Raw genomic sequence first — 23,809 nt, 5'->3', positions numbered from 1 at the left:
AGCCTATCCAGTTTGAAACAGCAACACTGGTTCAGCCAATGGCCTGAGTTTGGGGCGGGACTATCTGTTTATCAACCAATGGAAAACAGGTAGAGTTTTATTAAATCTGTCTGAAAACTGTCTGTTTGGTGACAATGGGGATGCAGAAATCGCACACTTGTCTTTACCCACTATGATCATTAATCTTTGACTAATGATTTAGTTCTTGAAATCTCAGTACTCACAGTTACCTGGTCAGTGGGTGGTTTGTTGTCACCATTGACTCCCTTTAGTAACACAGACTCTTCCATCTTTTTTGCCTTCATCTCTACAACGATGTCATCCGTGTTCGTCTTCTCCTTGGTGCTGTAGGCATTAATGATGTAGAGATTAACATACTGAAACACCAGACTGCACCGTTTGGTTGCACAAATTATTCAATGATGTTTTACTGTTCCTGAAGGAAACAGCAGAGCTTGCAAGGTGGCAAAAAAGTTTGTTTAAGCTTTAGTTACGGTATGTGTAAATGAAATGCTGCATTGGAGCAGCGCTGCCATTGTCAGGTTAAATCATGGGGTTTAGAATATACTCTTAACAATAATGTTTGAGGAAAATAAATACACTGCTGCCTTGCAAACACTGTTAGAGCATGACAAAAACATTACCAAAGCTTTGCTATGAGGGAGTCAAATTACCCAAATTACCATGGAAAAAAAGATTGTTTTTAATGTTAATACTATGGTACTTTGAAATATACCATGGTACTAAATGATTACATTTACATTTATGCATTTGGAGATGATTTTATACAAAGCGACTTACAGTGCACTTATAACAGGGACAATCCCCCCAGAGCAACCTGGAGTTAAGTGCCTTGCTCAAGGGCACAATGGTGGTGTCTGTGGGGATCGAACCAGCAACCTTCTGATTACCAGTTATGTGCTTTAGCCCACTACGCCACCACAAAAGTACTTAAAAGGTATGTGGCAGGGCGGAGGGCCCGGTCCCGTATTAGGCTAATCAAGCCTTCGAGAGGGATAAAGGTCAACTGCAGAGGATCGTGCGGGAGAGAGAGATAGTTTACGGACATGTCCGCCATGTGTGTGTTTGTGTCCTTGTTTTAAGTTTACCAATTAAACTATTATTTATATTGTCAAGCTGGTTCTCGCCTCCTCCTTTCCATTGATCCGTTTACACGGTACTTCAAAGAAAGCCATGTTATTACCAAGTATGTCCAAAATTTTTATTACCTTTGTAAATGTATCAAAAATGTGTAAAATGTTTTGTAAGTGTATACTTGAAAGCCATATTCATTTACTATATGTATCTGACATAGTAGGAATGGCAATCATAAAGAATTAAACAATTCTGGTTCTGATTCATCTTAATGGTTCCATTAAAAATACTTTTGATGCAGAAAAGTCTGGAAATAAGAAATGCATTTTGTTGTTGTTACAAAAGAAAACATGGAACAAGTTCCGAATTTAAAAAAGAAAATGGTTCTTGTTTCCAAATTCTATGACACTGTGATATTAAAATAGATGGAAAGGAAAAACTGTTTTACATACATTTCTTGCTTGCCTGAGTGTCCACAAGGTAACTTGCCCTTTTTATACAGGAAGTAGAAGATACTGCCCAGGATGGCCAGCAACAGAATGCTTACAATGATCACCACAATAATCACACCACTATTATCCACTGGAGAGAGAGAATGAAGGACGCCAACATTAGTATGACTAACTGAAGTCTGATAACCAATGACCTATTATCATTTCAACAAAAGACAATAAATGCATGCTGGAATGCAATAAAAGTATAAATACATTCTCTGAAATGCAAATGAAATACAATACTAGATCATATTAAGAGCAATGGACAAATTTGCTGTATTTTTTACATAAACAATGGGTGGAACATTTAAATAAAACATTTTATTTGTATACATTTAACATGTGCCACATTACAAGGACGTATGACCTTACATATGAGACAAGTTTGGTATGAACTATGTGAAATATATAATGAGAGCGGTTAAGTAAAATGCACTAAGAGATGAGTCCTAATAGTCAACTTAAGTAAATTATGGAGCGCCATTCTAAGGAAGCGTCATCAAATGCTATAAATAAACATAAAGAGACCACAAACAATTGTCTGGGAATGAATTTTATGAGTTAAATCTACTCAATAAAACAGCAGGCCGCTACCACAATGTTCACCATAATAGCTTAATAGTCACGGCTCTAGCCCAGCACTTCAAAACATTTGTTTAAATATTCACATTGAACTAATTATAAATTCATCTTGGAAAAACATTTGGTGCTGGATCCAGCCTTGCTTTCTGAAGTAATGCCTGCTTCAATTTCTGCTTGCTTTTTTTACTCTCTGACTTTTCTTCACTCAGAATTTTAAATATGCCCAGAGGCTGGCACGAAGAGCCAAGCTAACCGAGCTAATGCGGAGGCTTCACCATATAAAATCTATGAATTATTCAAGTACCTCAGCTGATCATTCATTGTTTGATTGATATGGGCTTTGAACTTGGAGTTGGTTTAAAACTAGCAATCCATTCTAACAGAACAGAAAGAATTTTTACCTGAAGTTTTTCTCGCCGTTGGAGTCTGAGAGAACGGAACTGGTGGAACACAAGGGACAACATTAACATTTTTAATTCACAAACCAAATATTAACAATCAAATAAATTCAAACAAGGGATGTGCACAAAAATTATATAGCAAATACATTTTTGCTTGCATTGAGCATTGTTGAATTACACTGTTCTCTCTGTATGTCACCACATCTTACAGTGACAATTAAGTCCATTGGGGGGCGCTGTGGATGTGCGTGTTGTTGAGGTGTTGGATGAGAGAAGTTTCAAGCAAAGCAGAGTGTGGATTCTTATATATTTATACTCATTATTATTTAAGTGTTCTGATCTGCTTTTATTATGGAAAAAATGTGGAGCGTTGCGTGAAGCTCATCAGTTTGATCATTAACGGCCCCAATATACTTCATACGAAATTGAAGAATGAACTGGTGTGACGTGATTTTGAACAAAATCTGGCCAAAAGAGTTTTTGTTCCAGAGGTATATCAGGGAACGCATTTGATCAAAAGCCAATTTTCAAATTTTTTTCCAGAATAACATGTGAAATTATACAAATGTGATAGCCTTTATATAGACTCAGAGTTTTTACTGTATAGGCATTACCCTTGTTAGCTCCAGGTGAGTGTTTTTTTTTTTTTTTTCATATTCATATTGTTTATTTCATTCCCCCACCCCAAAAAATGTAATGAAAATGCACGAACCCACCCCAATGTTGTTCCAAAAAAATTTATTTTCTTTCTTCCATGGAACACAAAAGGAGAAATTTTGAAGAATGTCCACACTGCTCTTTTTCATACAATGAAAGCGTATAGTGACCAGGGGTTTTCAAAAAGCTGAGATTTGAGAGCAATGATGAAGGACAAGATTTTCTGTTAATAACTACGTATGCAGGGGCCTGGGTATCTCATTGGTAAAGACACTGGCTACCACCCCTGGAGTTCACAAGTTTTAATCCAGGACATGCTGAGTGACTCCAGCCAGGTCTCCTAAGCAACCAAATTGGCCCGGTTGCTAGGGAGGTTTGAGTCACATGGGATAACCTCCTTGCGGTCGCTATATTGTGGTTCATTCTCGGTGGGGCGCATAGTGAGTTGGGTGTGGATGGCGTGAAGCCTCCACATGCGTTATGTCTCCGTGACAACGTGCTTAACAAGCCACGTGCTAATATGCACAGGTTGACGTTCTCAGACGTGGAGGCAGCTGGGATTCGTCCTCCGCCATCCGGATTGAGATGAATCACTATGTGACCACGAGGACTTACAAAGCACATTGGGATTTGGGCATTCCAAATTGGGAGAAAAAGGGAAAAAAACAAAATATGTTTTTATAAATAAATAACTACGTAAGCTCAGTTCCTTAAAAAGCGATCATATGGACTCAGAAGATCTTGAATATACTGTATGAGCTGTTTGGACAACTTTTATGGTGCTTCTAATTTCCCACTCTTTGGGGCTTGTCAACTTGTGGTCCCTATAAGTTTTCATTGTATGGAAAAGAGCAGCAATAATATTCTTCGAAATATCTCCTTTTGTGTTCCAAAAGGAAAGTCACACAGGATAAGTAAATTATAAAAAAAAAAAATGATAAAAGCAGAGGTACTCTCAAAAGCAGGATGTAAAATAATAAAAAGAAGCCGAAGACAAAGGCAAACAGACGGTGTACATAAAAGAAGAAAATTGAGTCTTACTGCTTCTGATGTTGTATGTCTCTGTCTCTATTCCAAAGTCATTTGATGAGTTGCAGGTGGCTACAGTGTCAGCACTGACTTTAAGCATCACAACACTGTAGATTTGATCCTCCGTCTCTCTTTTAACCACCTCACGCCAGCTCTGAGCAAAACACACACACACACACGCACACACACACACACACACACACACACACACACACACACACACACACACACACATGTTGTGTTTCCATGTTTTATGGGGACTTTCCATAGACATAATGGTTTTTATACTGTACAAACTTTATATTCTATCCCCTAAACCTAACCCTACCCCTAAACCTAACCCTCACAGAAAACTTTCTGCATTTTTACATTTTCAAAAAACATAATTTAGTATGATTTATAAGCTGTTTTCCTCATGGGGACCGACAAAATGTCCCCACAAGGTCAAAAATTTCGGGTTTTACTATCCTTATGGGGACATTTGGTCCCCACAAAGTGATAAATACATGCAGCTCACACATACACACACACACACACACACACACACACACACACACACACACACACACACACACACACACACACAAAGTCGTCAATCCAAAAAACTCCCTGTAACATGAGCAGAGTTCAGAGAGCTGGTAGATAAGCTATGTATGTTACCTGACTGCCAGTGATGCTCCAGGTTATGGCAGGTTTGGGGTGACCTCTCACCTCACAGGTCAAATTTACCCACACCCCCACTCTTTCAGTCAGCTCAATCTCCCTCTCTGCATCCTTCATCTGAGGTGCACCTGTAGAAAGATATCCAGTAACAGAGCTTTAAATATGCAGCTTTACACAAATGCTGATTAATTGCTATAAGGCTACAAATTATTTATAGGACTTTACATAGTAATATGAGTAGACTGCGTTCTGATCCTGAATATCATCTGTTTTAGTTACTTGATGAGCACTTGTTTACCCTGTACAATGATATTGACAGAACCGCTGGTCTGTAGGCCTGGGAGGGACAGTACTGTCACCTCACAGTCGTATTGTCCTGCAGTGTCAAACGTGGCATCGTGCAGCTGCAGTATGTGTCCTCTTCCGATCTCAAGTCCATCCTGCACACACAAATGGATACAAACAAATATAGAGATGAATAGATGGATTTCAAAGAAGCTATAAAGCACAACCAGAAAGTGAATGAGAGTGTCTAAAGTTCTGAATGGAAGCGTGAATCTGTGAATGGAGAACCATTTCGGTGTTACCTTAAACCACACAGTAGAGGTCTCTAAAGACGACAGCGCATTGCAGGTGGCTGTCAGACTCTCCCCTTTCAGCATGACCTCCGAGTCTTTGGGCACCACCACAGCTGGGTCCAGATCTGCACAAACATACATAAACACTCAACAATTCAGAGTTAAAACCTTGTTGTGAGAACTGACTAATTAAATCCAATTTAATTTAATTACAGCCTTAAAATCAACTTGAGAGAATGTGTTCTCTTCTGAGATACTATCAATGCTTTTGTGTTAAGACCCAAGTTCTCTTTGTATGCTCTCTTTGAAAATGAATATTACAATTTTGTGTTAATAAAGGTCTATGGAAACTATGGAACACAAAACAATTACATTACAGAACTCCCAAATTAGGCAATGAATATCTACTTAACAGAGGTGTAAAAAGCTTGCTCTGACAATAATTCAATTCCATTATGATTATTTTCTTTAATAAGCAAGGAATGAATGTCCCTCCCTCTCGTCATTGTCACCCCACCTCTGAGGGCCGTCCTTCAGCCAGGCTCACGACGGTAGTGGGCAGGAGAGAGAAGAGGCGCATAATTAATAAGTCTTGTTTGGACAGTGGGGAAATGAGGCACACCTGATTGTGTGTTTATCCTCATCACCACTGCCAATAAAATGTAGAGCACGCCTCTTCTCGGGAGGCCGGCTTCAATTCTCCATGTGTGCACACACTGGCATCTTCATAGGCCTAGGAGCAGAGCTGGGCGGGTTCGGCCGAGTTAAATGCATTGCCGGACCCGCTCCTTGGACCCCCGGCATTAATTATATGCGATGCCGGGGAGGACAGCATGAATTAAGGACGACGGGCTAGAGACCGGGCCACCTTGCCCTCTCACCTGCCGCGTGCCTTGGAAGACTGGCCGCCAAGGACGACGCCACCCCACGCGCCTCGGACCAAGGTGAGGAGCGCATGTGGCCGTCGGACCCCGCACACGCCTGGGCCATTCCATGAGCACTTCCCCAACCTGCCAGGTTCCCCTTTATTTTCAACACTATTCCCCCTGGACACTATTTATTCCCATTTTTTGGACACCACATCCACTGTGTCTGTCTCTTGCTCACCCTACTGCAATAATTTTTTATGGTAATAAACATTTACGCTACAAATGTTGTCGATCAAGCTTAACTTGTATTGAACCCAGAACATTCCTTTAAATTCTGTAATCCATGCATATATTTTTCATTTTCAGATGGTCGGATGCATTTTTACTAATCTGTTACTTAATAAACACATTAAATACAGAACACACTACTGAATGTAGGGACTGCTGAGTAGATTTACAGTGAGTGTGCAATGTGGTATATGACTGGGACTGCAGTAAGCTGAATAACTCACAGTGTACAGTAAGTTGCATGGTGTCCACCACCTCATCCTGATCCAGTGCATCCTGGTCCAGAGAGTGACATTCATACACACCGCTGTCTGCCCGAGACACCTCCTTCAGAACCAGCAGACCCTGAAAGGATTCCAGCTCCACATCGGACTATTACAAAGACAAAAAACACAGTGTTAATGTCTATTACACTGAAATTAAGAAGCATACTCATTTGAGGTTCCCTTAGAGCTTCTTAACTAATTTAAAGTCACTTTATAGAGCTGCATGTTTCTGAATTTCACGTAAAACCTGCCACAATTTAGTTACATTATTTCATATGTGAAGAGTGCGATTACACACAAGTTTTTAGGTACAGTACCAAAAAAATTTTTCTCTAAACATCATAGAGAAGGTGGAGAATGGTCGTGTAAAACTCTCATACAGCTGTTATTGGTGCAATAAATCTTGACCAACATTAAAGGGATAGCTCACCCAAATATGAAAATTCTCCGTATATGACATGCTTTCTTCTGCAGAAAAACAGATTAAGATTTTTTTTTTTTTTTAAAAATCAGCTCTGTAGGTCCATACAATGTAAGTGAATGGTGACCAGAACTTTGAAGATCCAAAAAGCACATAAAGGCAGCATAAAAGTAATCCATACAACTCCAGTGGTTTAATCCATGTCTTCTGAAGCAATCTTATCAGTTTTTTATGAGAACAGAGAAAAATGTAACTCCTTTTCACTTTAAATCTCCACCTTTGACCAGCTCTGACCATTAGGAGTATATGAATGAAGAATCTGAATCACCAAAAAAAACAAAAGAATAATTTGGAAGGGAAAGTGAAGATTTATAGTATTCTCACCCACACCTATCATATCACTTCTGAAGACATGGATTAAACCACATCATATGGATTACTTTTATCCAGCCTTTTTGTGCTTTTTTGAACTTCAAAGTTCTGGTCACCATTAACTTGCATTGTATGGACCTACAGAGCTGAAATATTCTTCTAAAAATCTTCATTTGTTTTCTGCTAAAGAAAGAAAGACATACACATCTGGTTCAGTAAATTATAAGAGGATATTCAATTTTGGGTGAACTATCCCTTTAAAAGTGGACCTCAAGGGTAAAAAAATTGTTTTTATATGTTTTTCAAGGAAGTCAGTATGCTATATTTAGAAGTCATTTTACAGTAATTTGAATTAAACTTATGAAAAACATACATACAGTTACATAAAGTCAGTACTTGTACTGTTAACTCTGTGCATATCAAGCACATTGTCTGGGCCAGATGTTGCCTATGCATGATTTCTCAATGATTTACAGCCTCCCATAAAGAAATAAAATGGTCAGAATAAAAGAAAAAAAAAGTGAGTCCATTCTTACTTGTTCTCTGTTGAAAGTGATGGGTGCTGGGGGGTTCCCATCGCCTTGGCAACGGATCTCCACTGTGTCCCCCTCTTTGACCAAGCCCTCAGGCGATTCTCTCCACAGCTCGACGCTGGTCGTGGGGTCTACGGGACATACGCACATACACAAAGACCCAGAGGCCATGAATCATTATGCATTCAGCATAATGCAAGTCTTGAAAAAAAAATTCGGTCCATAATGAAAGTCAAAAAGCTGTGTGAAGGGACACATCACAGCCATTCAAAACATATATGATGGAGTAGGACTTTGGGCCAATGAGATTTCACTGTGTGCCGAGCCCAGCGCAACATACAGAAATAGAGAACAAGAGACCCACAATACTGTACGTTATGTTGCCTGCCACGTTGCTTTTTTGTGTTGAGTCTGGTTAGGACAAGTCATAATAATGCACTTTACTAAAACAAATGACTAACAGAGAACATCCAATCAGAAAAGGACTCACAATGAACAGTAATGTTGACTCCTTTGGACTCGGATGTCCTGACAGCTCCTGGCACAAAGTAGCTGACCTCACAAGAAAAGTGGGCGTCCTTGTCTTCCTTAATCACTTTATAATGCAGATCACTCTGAACGGTATACAGACCACTGGATTCCTTCGTGACTAGAGTTACAATGTTCACCACTGAGATCATCAAAAACAGATACACATACACATTAATGGCAACATCATTTACTCACATTACTTACATCCTTTATGTGATTTAAAAAAAAACTTGGTGTTCTGCAGAAAAAATAAAGTTATACACATCTGGGATGTCATGATGGTGAGTAAATAATGAGAGAATTTTCTTTTTTGGGTGAACTATCCCTTCTAGGTGGTATTGCTTCTTAGACAATAATAGCTGGTTTTATGCTAGTCCAAGGTGATCTAACAGCTTTAATGATATTGACCAAGATGGTCTACCAGGACAAACCCAGCACACCAGCTCATGAACCAACCTGACCAGCTTGGACCAGCTATTGACTATAAATGACCAGCTAGCACCAGCTAGAAACCATGTAAAGCCAGCTACCACCTAAAAGTCAATACAAATCAGTGTTTGTGATGCATTTTACTTCTGTAATGTGACATATTTTGGAGTGGCAGGATATTCTATGAGAAAAAATAAAAGGGTGGGATTTAAGTTGATTGGATCATGGTTGAAGGTAGAGGTCTGCATTCCCGCAGAACTCCCACAGCACCCGACGGGCCTGATTAGATAACATTTTCGAGTTCAAAGCAAACTGTACTTCCAAAGAGCATGCAGTCAGAGAAGAGCCTGAAAAATCCTGAAAAAGAGCCTGTTTTTTTATACAGTATATTGTTCATTTCTGATACAAAACAACACAATAATAATTATTTTATTTTGCAATGAATTCATTTTTGATAACAATGAACAGAAAATACGAAGTAAAATGTGCAGGAAGTCAATGGGGCTTTAGAAAAATGGAAGAGCAAAGATTGGTGCGTTCCATTCTGAAGTGATCATCCCTATGCCCTATTCTCTTCGAAGACTTTACCATCCACTGTGAGAGCATTGAAAGGCTAAAAGGTGTGGGGCTCAAAAATAAGAGTCATTTGGGACTCAATTCTTAAGTCATTTTTATTGGAAATTCGGTATGGAGCAATCTTACTCTCTCTTCAAAAGGCCCTTCGGAGGGTGATTTATCTGTGTCAACAAAGGATGTGAAACTCGGACTGGAAAATGGTCAATTTAGTGTTAAGAATCCAACCTCAGGCAAGTCGGATGGGCATCATTCGATAATAGCAATAACAGAAAAATAAAACTGTTGTCTATTTCTTTGGCTTTTGCCTACATGCTGGGTTGCAGGAATGGGAGTGGTTGGGAAGAAATTCACTACGGCAGAGAGCGGGTGAACGTGGGAGTCAAATTTAGCGGGAGTATTCATGAACAGTCCAGCAAAGACTTCTAGTTGGAGGTATGAGGGGAGGCTGGAAAATTAAGAGGGCTTGGTGATGTTGGACAAAGAAATGAAAGCTGTTTCAGAGGCAGACCAAGTTAGTAGATATTGATTTAAGTTTTACATATTTACAGATTTAGACAAGTTTAGACAAGGTCCATGTGAAACATGTAAATGTTACTCACGGCCATTAACAGGGTGAATGGGGATGTGATCACGGTACCATGTGATGTTTGGTTTGGGGAAGCCGTCTCTGGTCTCACATGATGCAATCTAACCAAATAAAAGACAAGTCAGCTTAAACTCACCAGATACATAATTGAATTGTCTATTAAATAACAATTGAATATGCACACAGGACAAATTTGGGTGTATGACATACCTTAGCTGGAGAGATTCCAGACACAGAAATTCCAGACAGAACACCTTCAATCACAGGAGGCTCCGGAGGGGCTGAAAACAACATATAACACAGTCATTTTTAACTAGTTTACACCGTGTCAAAAACAGGCGTGATGTGTCAACTTTTGAATGACAAGTAATTTGTCTGTTAACACTGAGAATGAAAATGCTATGAAATGTGACAAAATCACTCATTTCACTGCCAATCAGATCATGTCTGATTTAGAATTTTGGGCCAATGAGATTACAGGTAGAGAACAAAGAAAGGCAACCAGAAGTGGCTGACAGTAAACTGATGGCCCATTCTATTTTGCGCTGCATGTACTGGCACTACTCTTGCCAACAAGACGGAAAAAAACCCCAGTTTAGACCATCCGTTTTGACGCATCCAGTGTAGACAGCCTCAAGCCGTTTCAGCACATTGTCCTGTGTAGACAGGGTGTTTCACTTACTATTCTTACAAATAGCAGGCAGTAGAGCCTACAGTGTACAGTATATGTACAGTATTCAGAAAGTAGTACAATAATATTCAATTCCAAACAAATCCACAGAAAACAAGCAACCAACAACATTTTTCAGTTGTGGTTGGTCAACACAGAATCTCTAAATAGCGTTGAAGTGATAGGATTTATCACGTCATAACCACATTAGTAAGGACACAGTGTTATGAGAATGTTCTGGAACAGTAGAAACTTACCAAACACCCTTAAGAGCGTCTTGCCCTCTCCGTTGCCAGCTGCCATCCCACTGACCTGGCAGAAGAACTCTCTCTCATCAGATAGTTTAACGTCTTGAACGGTCAGAGTTTCTCCATCACTGTTTGACCTGATAGTGATCCGATTGCTGTAGCTTGTGTTGGCATCAACCTTCTGCACGGTCAGGTCGCTGTAGGAGATCCTTATACGATTACCTCCAGGAGCCTGCTGATGAGGATGAGAAATGGAAATTAGTGTTCAATACGTGCTTTATCAGCAATGCATTGAGTGTACTGGCTGAAAGAGTGTGAGAGGTTTTTGGACTCACCACAAACCACTGCACCATCACCATACTTGGTTCCTCAGTGAAGGTGTACAGGCAGGGGATCTCTGCAGTCTCATCCATATAAACCTCTACAGTGTCATCCATCCTCAGATCCACCAGGGCACAAGCTGCCAAAGACAAACACATTGAGCTGCAGTGCTTCAGGCAACATTAAAACAAAGGCTGCATTACCAACACAAAATTAAACAAGCTTTCAAAGCATTTCATTCAGAATGTGTGCTAATGTTTAAGTCACAGCCTTTAGAGCAGGGGTGGGCAAAAATGTTGGTAAAGGGGCCATATAATTATAGCACTTTTAATGTTTGTCGCAAAGCGGGCCAGTTTACTTATTTTATTCTCAAAACATTACTAAAAGGGTCATGATGCGTGTCTCATCAATGGTTTGGCTTTCCATTTAGCACACAACTGAATAAAACAGGCTTCATGAGCAGGGCCGTAGCTGCGTAATCTGGACCTGTGCGCCCTTAGAACCATTACTCCCTTTCACCCCTCTAGCTACAGCCCTGTTCATGAGTATGATAAATGATTACGGCAAGAGTTAAATTAACATACGGGTGCGAAGGGACTTCAACATTTCTAAATTACACAAATCAAAAAATACACATTTGTCCATTGCTTGCTTTTGCTCACGAGTCAATGATTACACCTCCGCATGTCAATGATGCCGAGATCTTTGTTTATATTTGATTAAAGTTCATCACTGAGAAGGTTTGCTCACAAACTTAGTAGCACAAAGCAGCCTCGAGAATGGACACGGAGTGTCGCTAAGTTTGTTCAAAGGGGAAAGCAAGAGCAAAAAAGAGAGCGCACTTGCATGCATGGTTGCCAGATTTCCTCATGAAGCAAGATTTTCAACGAGAGGGATTTTATCCATTAGAAATATATTGGAACATGAAAAGTGGGCGTTTCATACCAGTTTGCAGTGAATTGTGAAGGAATACTCCCCTCCTGAAACACCGCTGGCAGCCTTGGTAAGGACAGCCAAAAAGGGAAAAATGTACATTTTAAAAATATATTAGTCACAGCGTTGTTTGAACGACTAGTCGACAAAGGACGTCCTATCTTTTTAGACTGGTTTCGGCTTCACTTGACCCTGATCTGGCACGTTACTTAGGGTGATTCTTCAAGCTGTTAAAAATAAAGAAATAAATCAACAAAAAATGTAACACTGCCGCTAAACCTATAGGGCTGCCGATTTAACACGTTAATTTAGTGTGATTAATTCTATAAAAAATAACCTGTTAAAATTTTTTACAGATTTAATCAGGACACCTAACTAGTATGTCAATTCCGTAATAAAAGTACGTGTTTTCCTACTATAGGAGCAATTCAAGCTTAAAGGAATATTCCAGGTTCAATGCAAGTTAAGCTGAATTGACAGCATTTGTGGCGTAATGTTGATTACTTCAAAAATATATTTTGAATCGTCCCTCTTTTTCTTTAAAAAAAGCAAAAATGAAGGTTACAGTGAGGCACTTACAATGGAAGTGAATGGGGGCAATTTTTGGAGGGTTTAAAAGCAGAAATGTAAAGTTTATAACTTTATAAAATCACATACATTAACTATTCTGTTAAAACTGGTGTATTATTTTAGCTGTAAAACTGATATTTGTAAAGTTGGGATTTGTTGACTACATCGTCATGGCAGCAAAGTTGCAAAATGTTATATAAAATGTACACAGAAAATATTAGTAAGTGATTTTATCACACTAAATTGAATACATTTATGGCTATTATTTGAAACAGCAAATATTTTAACATTCCAAAATTGTCACCCATTCACTTCCATTGTAAGTGTCTCACTGTAACTTTTTATAAAGAATAGAAGGGACAAGTCTACATATATTTTTGTGGTAAAATCAATATTATGCCACAAATGCTTTCAAATGAGCTTAACCTTTTTTGAACCCGGATTCACATTTCACATTCACATTTCAAGTATATGCGTTTTTATGAGCCTCGTCAGCAGGGGGCAATTGAGCGTACCTAAACAAACCTTACAGCACAATACAATGTATTGACTTCTAAAGCCACTCTATTCAATGCTTTACTCATCTGCCACAATAATGCAATATATTTCAATCTGATTATCTGAATCATTATACTTATTATAAGCCCAACACTCTATATTCATAAATACCGTATATACAAGGAAAAAACTATGTTCTAGTCAACCTCACTGGTCAACTATGAAGATTATGAAGCAAACCTTTTTTTCTAGAATAACGTGTATTGATGAATCATACACAATAAAAACAGGAACATGTACTTATTAAGTAAATATTATTTCATTTCAAGCACAAATGTATTTTTTTGGAATAACACACTGATGAATTGTGCACAAGAAGACCATGAACATGTACTAAGAATGACAAATCAATCTTATCAATTCATGTCTTTATCATTATCATGAAATTAACAAACATGCAAGGTTAAGGGATAGGTGTTCAAATTCTGCGGAAACCTGCAAAGCATCCTGCAGAATTCCGTGAGCGCACAATACATGCAGGTTTACTTATGATATGGTACAATAAGTAAGTCACTGTCTTTGTTGTTATCCTTTGGTGATTCTTATCAGGTATGACAAAAACCACATGGAATCAGGCCTGGATATTTGGGATGGTTGCCAGGGTGGGTCAACCTCATGACTGGTGTGTCTAGACAGAGGTGTTTCTGTCCCTGTGAATTCGAACGAAATTACCAGTCTGTGGAGCTGGGCCTACATGGAATAATTTACTACACTACTTGTAGGGGGGAAATATGGTTAAATGTGTTCAGTTGAGCTGAAAGTACTAAACTATTAGTAGCTGAAAAAATTACCAAATTAGTCAAAATATTTCTAAACAAATAGTGCTGTAGAATTTTACAGGTATGATTGACAGTCTGCAAATGTGGATTCAATGCAGTTTTACTGATGACCCACATTTGTAGATGCATTGATCTTGCAGTAACTAAAAGCTAAAATGCTCTGGCACAGCTTCACTTGGCTGGCAATATTAGGTTGAAGAATATACCAGGCAACCATACCAAATCAGCACTGACCGTGTCATAGAAAAATAGGCAAAATCACATAATCCATTCCAGTCTGACAACCACCAAAAATCTATGTCAGGCTGTTGCATATTATGACTCTCAAAAGCATTTTCATGGAGGGGATAAAACACAGTCCATTAAGTTGCTTCATTACACACAGTGAATTGTCTTTGCTGGAATATGAAAAACCATTAATATGCGTGTCTGCACCATGCAATAAAAGCTTTCAATGGACAGCTCATTCAAAAATGAAAATCCTGTCATCATTTACTCACCCTCATTACAAACTTGTATGCCTTTAGGATTTCTGTAGAACATTTCTGAAGACACGAAATGTTCTCCGTATTGCTCTTTTCCATACAATGACAGTGAGTGGGGCACTGGGGCTGTCAAGCTTAAAAAATGACCATAAAAGCACCATAAAACACCATATAAATGTGCACATGACTAGGGAGCTATATTCCAAGTCTTCTGAAGTCATGTAATAGCTTTCCATGAAGACAGCACTGCAATTTTCTTATTTGCACCAGAGATGAGCTACACCAGATTGTACACCTATGATATTAAACACGTTGTAATGTTTTGAATTTAACACATGTACGACCATGAATTAGACAAAGTTTTAATATGGCTTTACAACACTTGAAATACAGAGCATTAATTGTATAGGCTACTTTTATGGTGTGTTTTTTTTCTGTGGACCTCAACAGTCCCAGTCCCCATTCACTTTCATTGTATGGAAAAGAGCTGCTTGGACATTCGGCTAACTTTCTTCTTTTGTTTTCCACAGAAGAAAGTAAGTCTAAAGTTTGGAGAGACATAAGGGAGAGTAAAAGATGACAGAATTTCCATTTTTGGATTAACTATTCTATTCTATTTTTAACCATTCCATTTTTAAAATCCTCCCTCTGCTTACTGTATGGGTGCCTCTATTGTGGCAACACTGAGGTTTTGAGTGGCAGACAAAGCACTGCCGGTGGCTGCCACCACACCAACTGAAAAAACACAGACTTGTGTGTGATGAATATATGTGAGCGGCTCTGCTTTCACAGCACACCTCCCAGTGAAGCGCATAGAGAAAGAAAATAATTTTTAAGGCCCAGATTTTGTGAAAATCCTCTTGGGACTTAGACATGACCGATATCTTTCATTTTCTCATCTTCCATTTCTCAGATAGCAGTGATCAAAACAAACGTCCAGCCACTATGACTTTTCAAATGTCACTCTCTGCCCTCAACAGCTTTTTTGTATTAGAAGAAAGCCATTTTTTCTCCTCTCACCCCCTCTAGATCTCTGCAACCTGCTCTCTCAGCATGTAGAAAATAGGCCTGAACATAAAAGATGACTTTTTAATTGGAAACATCTGAGAAGCTGGGAGCTGGGCTGGTGGGGTGCCGTGGAGATGGGTTATTATGGGATTTCCACATCCTTGGCGAATGACTGGTTGAGAGGAGAGACGTTGGTGAGAGTTCAAGGGTGAAGCAGCTACACAGCAACCCCATCACTCGTTGTGCCCCCCTCTGCAATATGAGGTCAGTGGCACAGCTACTGCAGGGAAGGAGGGGGTCTTGCTGTTTCAAAAACATCCGAGATGAGTTGCCCTCCATGATCACACAGGCTTATGATTTGTGCATTTCAGCTCAACAAGTGTGTACATTTTGTTATGTTAAATTAGTTTGATCCCAGCTGTGTAAAGACAACTACAAGAAAACCTAAGTTTTATCGGTTTATTCCCGCTCAAAAACACTTTGGTTTTGTGGCGCTTTCAAAATATTGCTCTGATTCGACCAGCCCAACATAACAATACAAGACAATTTACGCTAATGCCCGCTATAGCGCCCCTTGTGGCAATGCTGAGAATGCAACACATATTTACTGTTTGTCATGCATTTTGAAACGCTACAAGCATTTGTGTCCACAAACTTGAATCGGTGCTGCGATATGCCAAAGAGGGCCGCAATATGGGACACACATCACACGCAAACTAGACCCCCGCTAATTTATTTTTATTATATTTTCATAATTTACCACGTTAAAAGGTTCCCTGTACAATCTACAGCATTATCTAGGACCAAATTTATTTTGTTGTGAAAGCAAAATGGACATTTAACTGAAATATACCCAAATGAATCAGAATCAAAACAAATCAAGTGCTTATGAATCAGAATCAGAATCAAATCAGCAAATCTGTGCCGATACTCAACCCTAATTCTCAGGTAAATTTATCTTTTTTCAAATATGTTTAGATATTTTAACAGGAAAACAAAAATGATAATCCTATAAGAACAGGATGTTTGCAGTGAATAAAATCACTAGAACTGATCTTGGTAACACTTTACAAGGTTAAGTAAAGTGTAAGTATATATGTAAGTTAAGTATAAGGTTCCATTCGTTAACATTAGATAATGCCTTAGGTACATGAACTAACAAATCTAGCGTTCAGCGTTAGTTCAGGCAGGCCGCGTAGTCAAGCTCAGCTATCAGCTGATACTCAGTCTATCAGCTGATCCGATTCATACGCCTTCAATTAGTTTCTTTCAATCAAGGGCCTTATTTAAAGGCATTTTCCAGTCTGTCTGCTTAGCTGCTTCCACGGCATGCTTGCAACCCACCTCCTCCCCTAGCTCCTCCTTTAACTCTGTTTAACTTAATCAGTGTCATTCTGTTTTCACTGATGCATGCTCTGTTCTCAATTGGGGATTTGTTTGCTGCTTTCCCAGTTCTAAATGGGAGATTGTCCCCAGAAGCTGCTGCTGTTACCTGACTAGCTTTCATGGAGCTCATGAAAAGGATGGGTAATTCAGAACAGAGCCATACCGCCAAATGTAACTTAAACAATCATGCAAATAAATATTTTGGAAAAATTATTGTTTTTTGGTATTTTTGACTCAAGTGGTCCTGACTGAATTAACAATATATTTCTTACAGCATTTATTAATTTTTTTTAATGTTAGTTAATATAAATATGTGTTTTATGTGTTTTAGTTTAGTTTAGTTTAGTTCATGTTAGTTCATTGTGCATTACTAGAAAATGTTTTAGTATATTTAAATACTAAAGCTGCACTATGAATTATTTTTTGGTTAAAAATAATAATAATAATAATAATAATAATAATAATAATAATAACAATGTCCTTCCCTCCCCCAATTAATTTTGGTAAGCCTATAAAAATAATTAGTATTTTGAGCTGTTGGTTTATGTCGTTCCGCTTTGCATCATGATGTCATGTCCGTAAACACAGGAAAGAAACACAGGATGGCTTTGCTGCAGTCTGGATGGATGTTTATCTAAGTTGTGTACCTGCTATAATGCTCGGAATTAAATATAGAATGTTGTCTGATAAAGTTGTTATGCATTTATGAATCGAACATTACTCTTGTGTTTACAGATCGCGATCCGTTGTCAGAGAAAGTTACTGTGCATGTTTACTAATGAATATGACTTCTGAAATTGACTTCTTGTACATATAATTTTCATGTTTAATAAAGTATATTTTATCCCCATTATAGCTCGTTTTATGTTTTTAGTTTACAGTGTTATTAGACCTACTGTTTCACTTGCTTTATCAACTATCAACGTGTTCATTGTTTTGTTTTAGTCACAGTTTAAGTATTTTGACAAAAACCTTCTTTAAAAATAGTCAATATTTCATCATGTTATATTCATTAATTTTAGTCAGTTTTCCAAAAATGACATACAATTTTAGTTAATGAAAATAATATCTTTTACTTGATGATGATTTGCAAAATGGACAAAATAAAGTGTCAAACGCTAACAGACCAAACTACTAATCAAATATTAAAATATTTAAAAAACACAATGTATGAACATTTTCTAGTGTAAACGTGTATCTAACATACAGTATAAATGTACATACTGTCCTTGTTGTGAAAAACCTGAGCTCTTGAAATAATAATGAATAGACTGAAGTATTAGCTACTTTTTAGAAGTTAGCCTACTAGGGGGCCTGGGTAACTCAGTGAGTACTGATGCTGACTGCCACCCTTGGAGTCACGAGTTTGAATCCAGGGCGTGCTGAGTGACTCCAGCCAGGTCTCCTAAGCAACCAAATTGGACCGGTTACTATGGAGGGTAGAGTCACATAGGGTAACTGCATTTAATTAAGGTATTTACCCCGTTTTAAAGCTTTTCATTTGGCCAGTGTTAGTGCGGTTAACTTACACAGCTCAAGCGGAGAAATTGAATTTTTGTCTCATCTTCGTTATCGTTGACGAAATCAAAAAACCTATTGTCAACAAACATTTTCATCACTGATTTTGTTGCCAAGAATAATGTAAAAATGCTTCTTACACTGAACTCGAATCAGCAGTATTACGAGTTTCACCCCTTAAGTTAATAGTCATTAACAAACATTAATAGTCAATAAAACACTTGAATAATCATATTAAAATATACTGGTAACTGGTGGTGATTCAGGAGAGTCCCCTGTTCTCTATGTAAAAGCACTTTGAGTGTAGTGTCAGAAAAGTGTACAATTAATTCATTCAAAATATGTACATAAGAGTGTTATTTATGTTCACCAAAGCAAATAATATTTCATTTTTAAATGTTTAATCATATAACAATTATATCAACATGAAAATAGCACGTTATAACTCCAGCTCTGAATATCTTCCAGTCATGATCACACACAGGTGATGTCCAAGTAAGCTGAAATCATGAGATTCAAATGCCAGAGGAGTAGTGTCGAAACACATCAGACGTAAAGTGTTCTTCCGCACGCAAATTGCTAGCAATTTTAAATTTCAACCACAGATGTCGCTAAAGAGCACAACGTTACTTAGTGCAGCTTTAACTAAGATTAATAAATTCTTAATAAGTATTGTTCATTGTTTTATTCATGTTAACTAATGTTGTTAACTAGTGTTACCAAATAGAACCTTATTGTAAAGTGTTACCCTGCACTCTAATAATCATACAGCCTCAATTATCATTCACAACAGACTATGAATAGGTTAATTCAACACATCTCTGACAGGATTTCAGCAGGGTTTTTAGAGGATCAGGCCTGACAGTGAACTCTCGGGATTTGGATTTGTATGTTGGAAGGAGGAGGGATGTCCGTCTCAGGAAGCTCCGTCTCAGGGGATTTGTGCCAGTTCGCTTGTGCTGAATCACAAAAACACAAATCAGGAGGCCACACGGCTCAGCGTGTGCATGTGCATACGTGTATGTGTGTGTGTGTGTGCACTGCATTATGAGAAGTATGCTGGGTGTCATTTATACTAGATTTCATTTTATGTAATTTTATGCAACTGTTACATTTCTACTTGATGTAACTCTTAAAATGAGTTTTGTTGGTGTTACCTAATGCATTCAGTGATGCTAAATAATATTTCTGAGTTGAATCAAACCAGTTCAGTTAGATGTTAGGTAGCCTAAATGCATGTTTATTGTGGAAACATCATAATTAAGTGGTTTCAAGTCACAAATGTTATTTAATCTGACTGAATTAGATTTCACCAATGAAAGTATTTTTTATGGATTAAACTGAGTAGAAATTAATCCAAGTAGATAGGAGCTAAACTTATATGCCTATTGGCTTCATAAACAATAGCTGCCTGGGAGCATTGCCAAGATGGCTGCCGAGTGACTTGCCTTAAATGCACTTTGCTGTGACCCATTGACCTCTTTGATCTCAGGTGTATGCGGGCTTTGCTAGATGATTCCCTCCCTTTCATCGAGACTGTCATGCTTACCTCTTTCTAGTGCTCTTTGCCTTTCTCTCGCAAAGCTTATGGATTCCTAAACCAGCAGACTTTAAAGAAAGTTTAAAGGTGGAAAGACCCTCGATTTAGAAGTCTGAAACTATAGATTAGCAAACGTTACTTGGATTTCAACTTCAAAAGCCAGGTATTGACAAAGATGGTCAAAGATCAGTGGATCCTTCAGCACGGAGGTTATCTTTGAGAAAACTAGAGAGATCAAACACAGAGGCTTGTTTGGTGCCCTGTGGTACTAATTTGATCTACACGGGAGGTCTGTTGTGACACATTAGTGCCAGTCTGGACCTCAAACAAAGGGGGAGGGCAACAATTTGAAAGACAGCCTGCTCACATGTTAGGCTAACACAGAACAGAACCCAAATGTACTAGATAAAGGGTTAGTTCACCAGGGCTGGTTTGAGTATTTCTATAACTGCTGATCTCCTGGGATTTTCACACACAACAGTCACTAGAATTTACTCTGAATGGTCCATAAATAAAAAACATCCAATGAGGGGCAGTTCTGTGGACAGAAATGCCTTGTTGATGAGAGAGGTCAACAGAGAATGGCCAGACTGGTTCTAACTGACAAAGTCTACAGCAACTCAGATAACCACTCTGTACAATTGTGTTGAGAAGAATATCATCTCTGAATGTTATTCTGAGATGCGGGTTGGTACTGTTTTGGTGGCACGAGGGGGACCTACACAATATAAGGAAGGTAGTTTTAATGTTGTGGCTGATCTGTGTATATTGCGCTATATTGCAAGTCTACTGAAGCCATACAATAGCTTCCCGCCTTTTTCCACTCAGTGCTACTGTATGACTTTAGAAGTCTTCGGATGTAGCACTCAAGTTATCTGTACTATTTTAATGGTGCTTTTTTGTCTTTACACAGCCCTTTTTCACTTTAACCTTTTTGTTGTATGTTATATGATATGGTGTGTGAGTGGTGGTGTCGTAGTGGCCTAAAGCACTAATCTGTTAAGCAGAAGGTTGTCGGTTCGAGCCCCACATTGACCACCATTGTGTCCTTGAGCAAGGCACTTAACTCCAGGTTGCTCCGGGGGGATTGTCCCTGTTATAAGGGCTCTGAAATTTGCTTTGGATAAAAGTGTCTACCAAATGTGTAAATGTAAATATGGTCCATTTTCCTATCACAGGTCACTGAAGACTCAATCAACAGTCTTCTCAGAGCTCACTGGTTTTGCCTTTGAAAGGGATGCAGTTTGTATTTGCTCGCTGGCTTTTGCGTATGTCTTGAAGTTTAGAGAGTCACACAGCAAGAATGAAACACAGCTGGAGATGTAATTTATCTCAGCTGGAGTCGAAACAGAAGCTCATCTGCTTTGCTACCAAGCAGACAGACTGGTGTTGTGACTACTGTCAGGGACACAACATATAAATATGGCACATTAATGAGAGTGGCATACACCATTGTTTGTGGTTCTATTGTTTAGGTGTTTATCTACTGTCCCATTTTGAATAATAACATGTTTTTAGAGGAGTGGGACAAAATCTGATTCAGCTTTCCACAATTCCTGTATCCCTGCTGCCTTATGCACACAAACACCACGCACACAGACAGACACGCCACACAAGCTAAGTCATCATCCTGTGAAAACAATGTGGTTTCAGGCATCCTTACTCTTGTTATTTGAGACTCTGTCAGCACGTCCAAATATTCACTGGTGGTTTCCAGCCGTGGGTTTGCTGTGGGTGCGTGGGCCGACTGCCCCAACTGTTAATAACACGGCACAGTGCTTTGACAAACGTGGGCTTTAGGTATCTGTCTTCTGTCTCACTCACTTTTATTTTCTCTGTTTTTCTCACTCTCAGATAAAAATCATTCAGCCCTTGCTTAGACCCCCTCTGAAGGGGATCTGACAAGATATTCTAAACCTAATCCGATTATACAGTTGTATTTAAGGAAAAAATCAGTGTTAACTTGTTTGTGTCGGGCTATCTCAAAATATTTAGTGGAAAAATTTAGGAAAGCATAACTTGAGGACACACAAGTGAACTTCTGGTAACCTCCATGTTTACCTGAATGGGCTCATATGGGATGTTTTAGAGCAGTTGTTCTCAACTGGTGGGTCACGTGTCATGATCCAAAGTTGGGTTGCAGGCCTGTTCTAATAGGGTTTCGGTCATCAGGCGGGAAAAAAAGCTATGTTAATTGTAAATAATAAAATGTGACTTATTATATAGAGAAACATGTTTTTTGTGGTTGACATCAAAGGCTGTGCATTTAACCAAACTCTATGGTATTATGCCACAAATGTATCTGTCACTCAGTAAAATCTAGTCAGATTAGACACATGCCAACCCGGACATGCTCGGATTCTTGGAAACAATTTACAAAATTGTACAAGTTGAAAGAAAATATGACCCAGACAATACAATGAATGAGTTACGGGTTTAGTACCATGTTGGATCGCCACTTGATGAAAGAAAAAACTGGGTCTTGGAGTAAAATCAGTTGAGAACCACTGTTCTGGACTTAGATATGTGCTTTAGCTGGAGATCCCCAGGTGTGGGAACAATGGCTTACGTTTGAAGGTCAAGGGTGGATGGACACAGTCGGGGGGCCTCGGCACTCTCAGTGAAGCTGTGATAGAGGGTAGATAGGTTGTTCGAGGCTGGGGTGGGGTAATAAAGGGAGGGAGGGAGTGAGTGAGGAAGAGAGAAAGCCAGCAGCCCTGAAAATGGGGTGTGAACCCAGAATGGGACCAGCGGGATGTGACTGTGAGTTTAATAAGGCTTTGTGTGTGGGTGGGTTTACTTAGCAATAGGCTACAACTTTAGATACAAAACTGTCCCTAGAAGCTAGCTAAATGTAACAAAAACATCCTCAAAGGTGAAAGTTATTCATAAATAAAGTGTTCCTTTTTGTTCTATAAATGAAAAAGGTTATTTTAGGATAAGGGTTTGGATAAGGTTTAGTCTGTCATAATAATTATCAGTAGCTTTATAAATATATATCTTAGGGCTGTCAATGAATTACATTTTTTAATCGAATTAATTACATGGTGTCCCGATTAATTAATCGCAATTAATCGCATATACAAATATTTGCTGAGAAAGACCCTCTTATAACAATAATTCAATATATAATGATGAAATAATTATACATAGTTATCTTTAAATCTATATATATATATATATATATATATATATATATATATATATATATATATATATATATATATATATATATATATATATATATATTGGCATACAGTTCACGGCAATCCATTTCACAAGTGAATTTGTCAATCAGTTCGAGATTTATAATGAGGAATTGTTTAAGAGCCCGTCAATTTACACCTGCGTCAGATATGCTTGTGTAGCGTCTCGGGTGTGTTGCGTCATAAACATAACATTTTTAGGACACTGTGTCAAGTT

At 38.5% G+C, this 23,809-nt stretch overlaps 1 protein-coding gene across 2 annotated transcripts in view; it reads right to left on the bottom strand.

Moving 5' to 3' along the window:
* LOC127641942 (cell surface glycoprotein MUC18-like) overlaps window positions 1–23,809 on the bottom strand; it is a 66,106-nt gene that overhangs the window by 2,025 nt on the left and 40,272 nt on the right. The window contains exons 2-15 of one of the 2 annotated variants that reach the window (XM_052124715.1): window positions 11,624–11,748; window positions 11,298–11,523; window positions 10,581–10,651; window positions 10,384–10,471; window positions 8,739–8,918; window positions 8,252–8,379; window positions 6,881–7,028; window positions 5,509–5,624; window positions 5,220–5,361; window positions 4,919–5,049; window positions 4,271–4,412; window positions 2,573–2,611; window positions 1,548–1,677; window positions 231–345 (exon numbers count right to left, since the gene is read on the bottom strand). In XM_052124715.1, coding sequence (XP_051980675.1) covers window positions 231–345; window positions 1,548–1,677; window positions 2,573–2,611; window positions 4,271–4,412; window positions 4,919–5,049; window positions 5,220–5,361; window positions 5,509–5,624; window positions 6,881–7,028; window positions 8,252–8,379; window positions 8,739–8,918; window positions 10,384–10,471; window positions 10,581–10,651; window positions 11,298–11,523; window positions 11,624–11,748 — 1,781 coding nt within the window. The remainder of the gene's footprint in view (window positions 1–230; window positions 346–1,547; window positions 1,678–2,572; window positions 2,612–4,270; window positions 4,413–4,918; window positions 5,050–5,219; window positions 5,362–5,508; window positions 5,625–6,880; window positions 7,029–8,251; window positions 8,380–8,738; window positions 8,919–10,383; window positions 10,472–10,580; window positions 10,652–11,297; window positions 11,524–11,623; window positions 11,749–23,809) is intronic. The other variant, XM_052124722.1, reaches the window with a different exon arrangement.

This window comes from Xyrauchen texanus, chromosome 4 (genome assembly GCF_025860055.1).
Source record: "Xyrauchen texanus isolate HMW12.3.18 chromosome 4, RBS_HiC_50CHRs, whole genome shotgun sequence".
Classification (NCBI taxonomy): Eukaryota; Metazoa; Chordata; class Actinopteri; order Cypriniformes; family Catostomidae; genus Xyrauchen; species Xyrauchen texanus.
The sequence above is the reverse complement of the archived record's forward strand: the minus strand, read 5'-3'. Positions and strand labels throughout refer to the sequence as shown.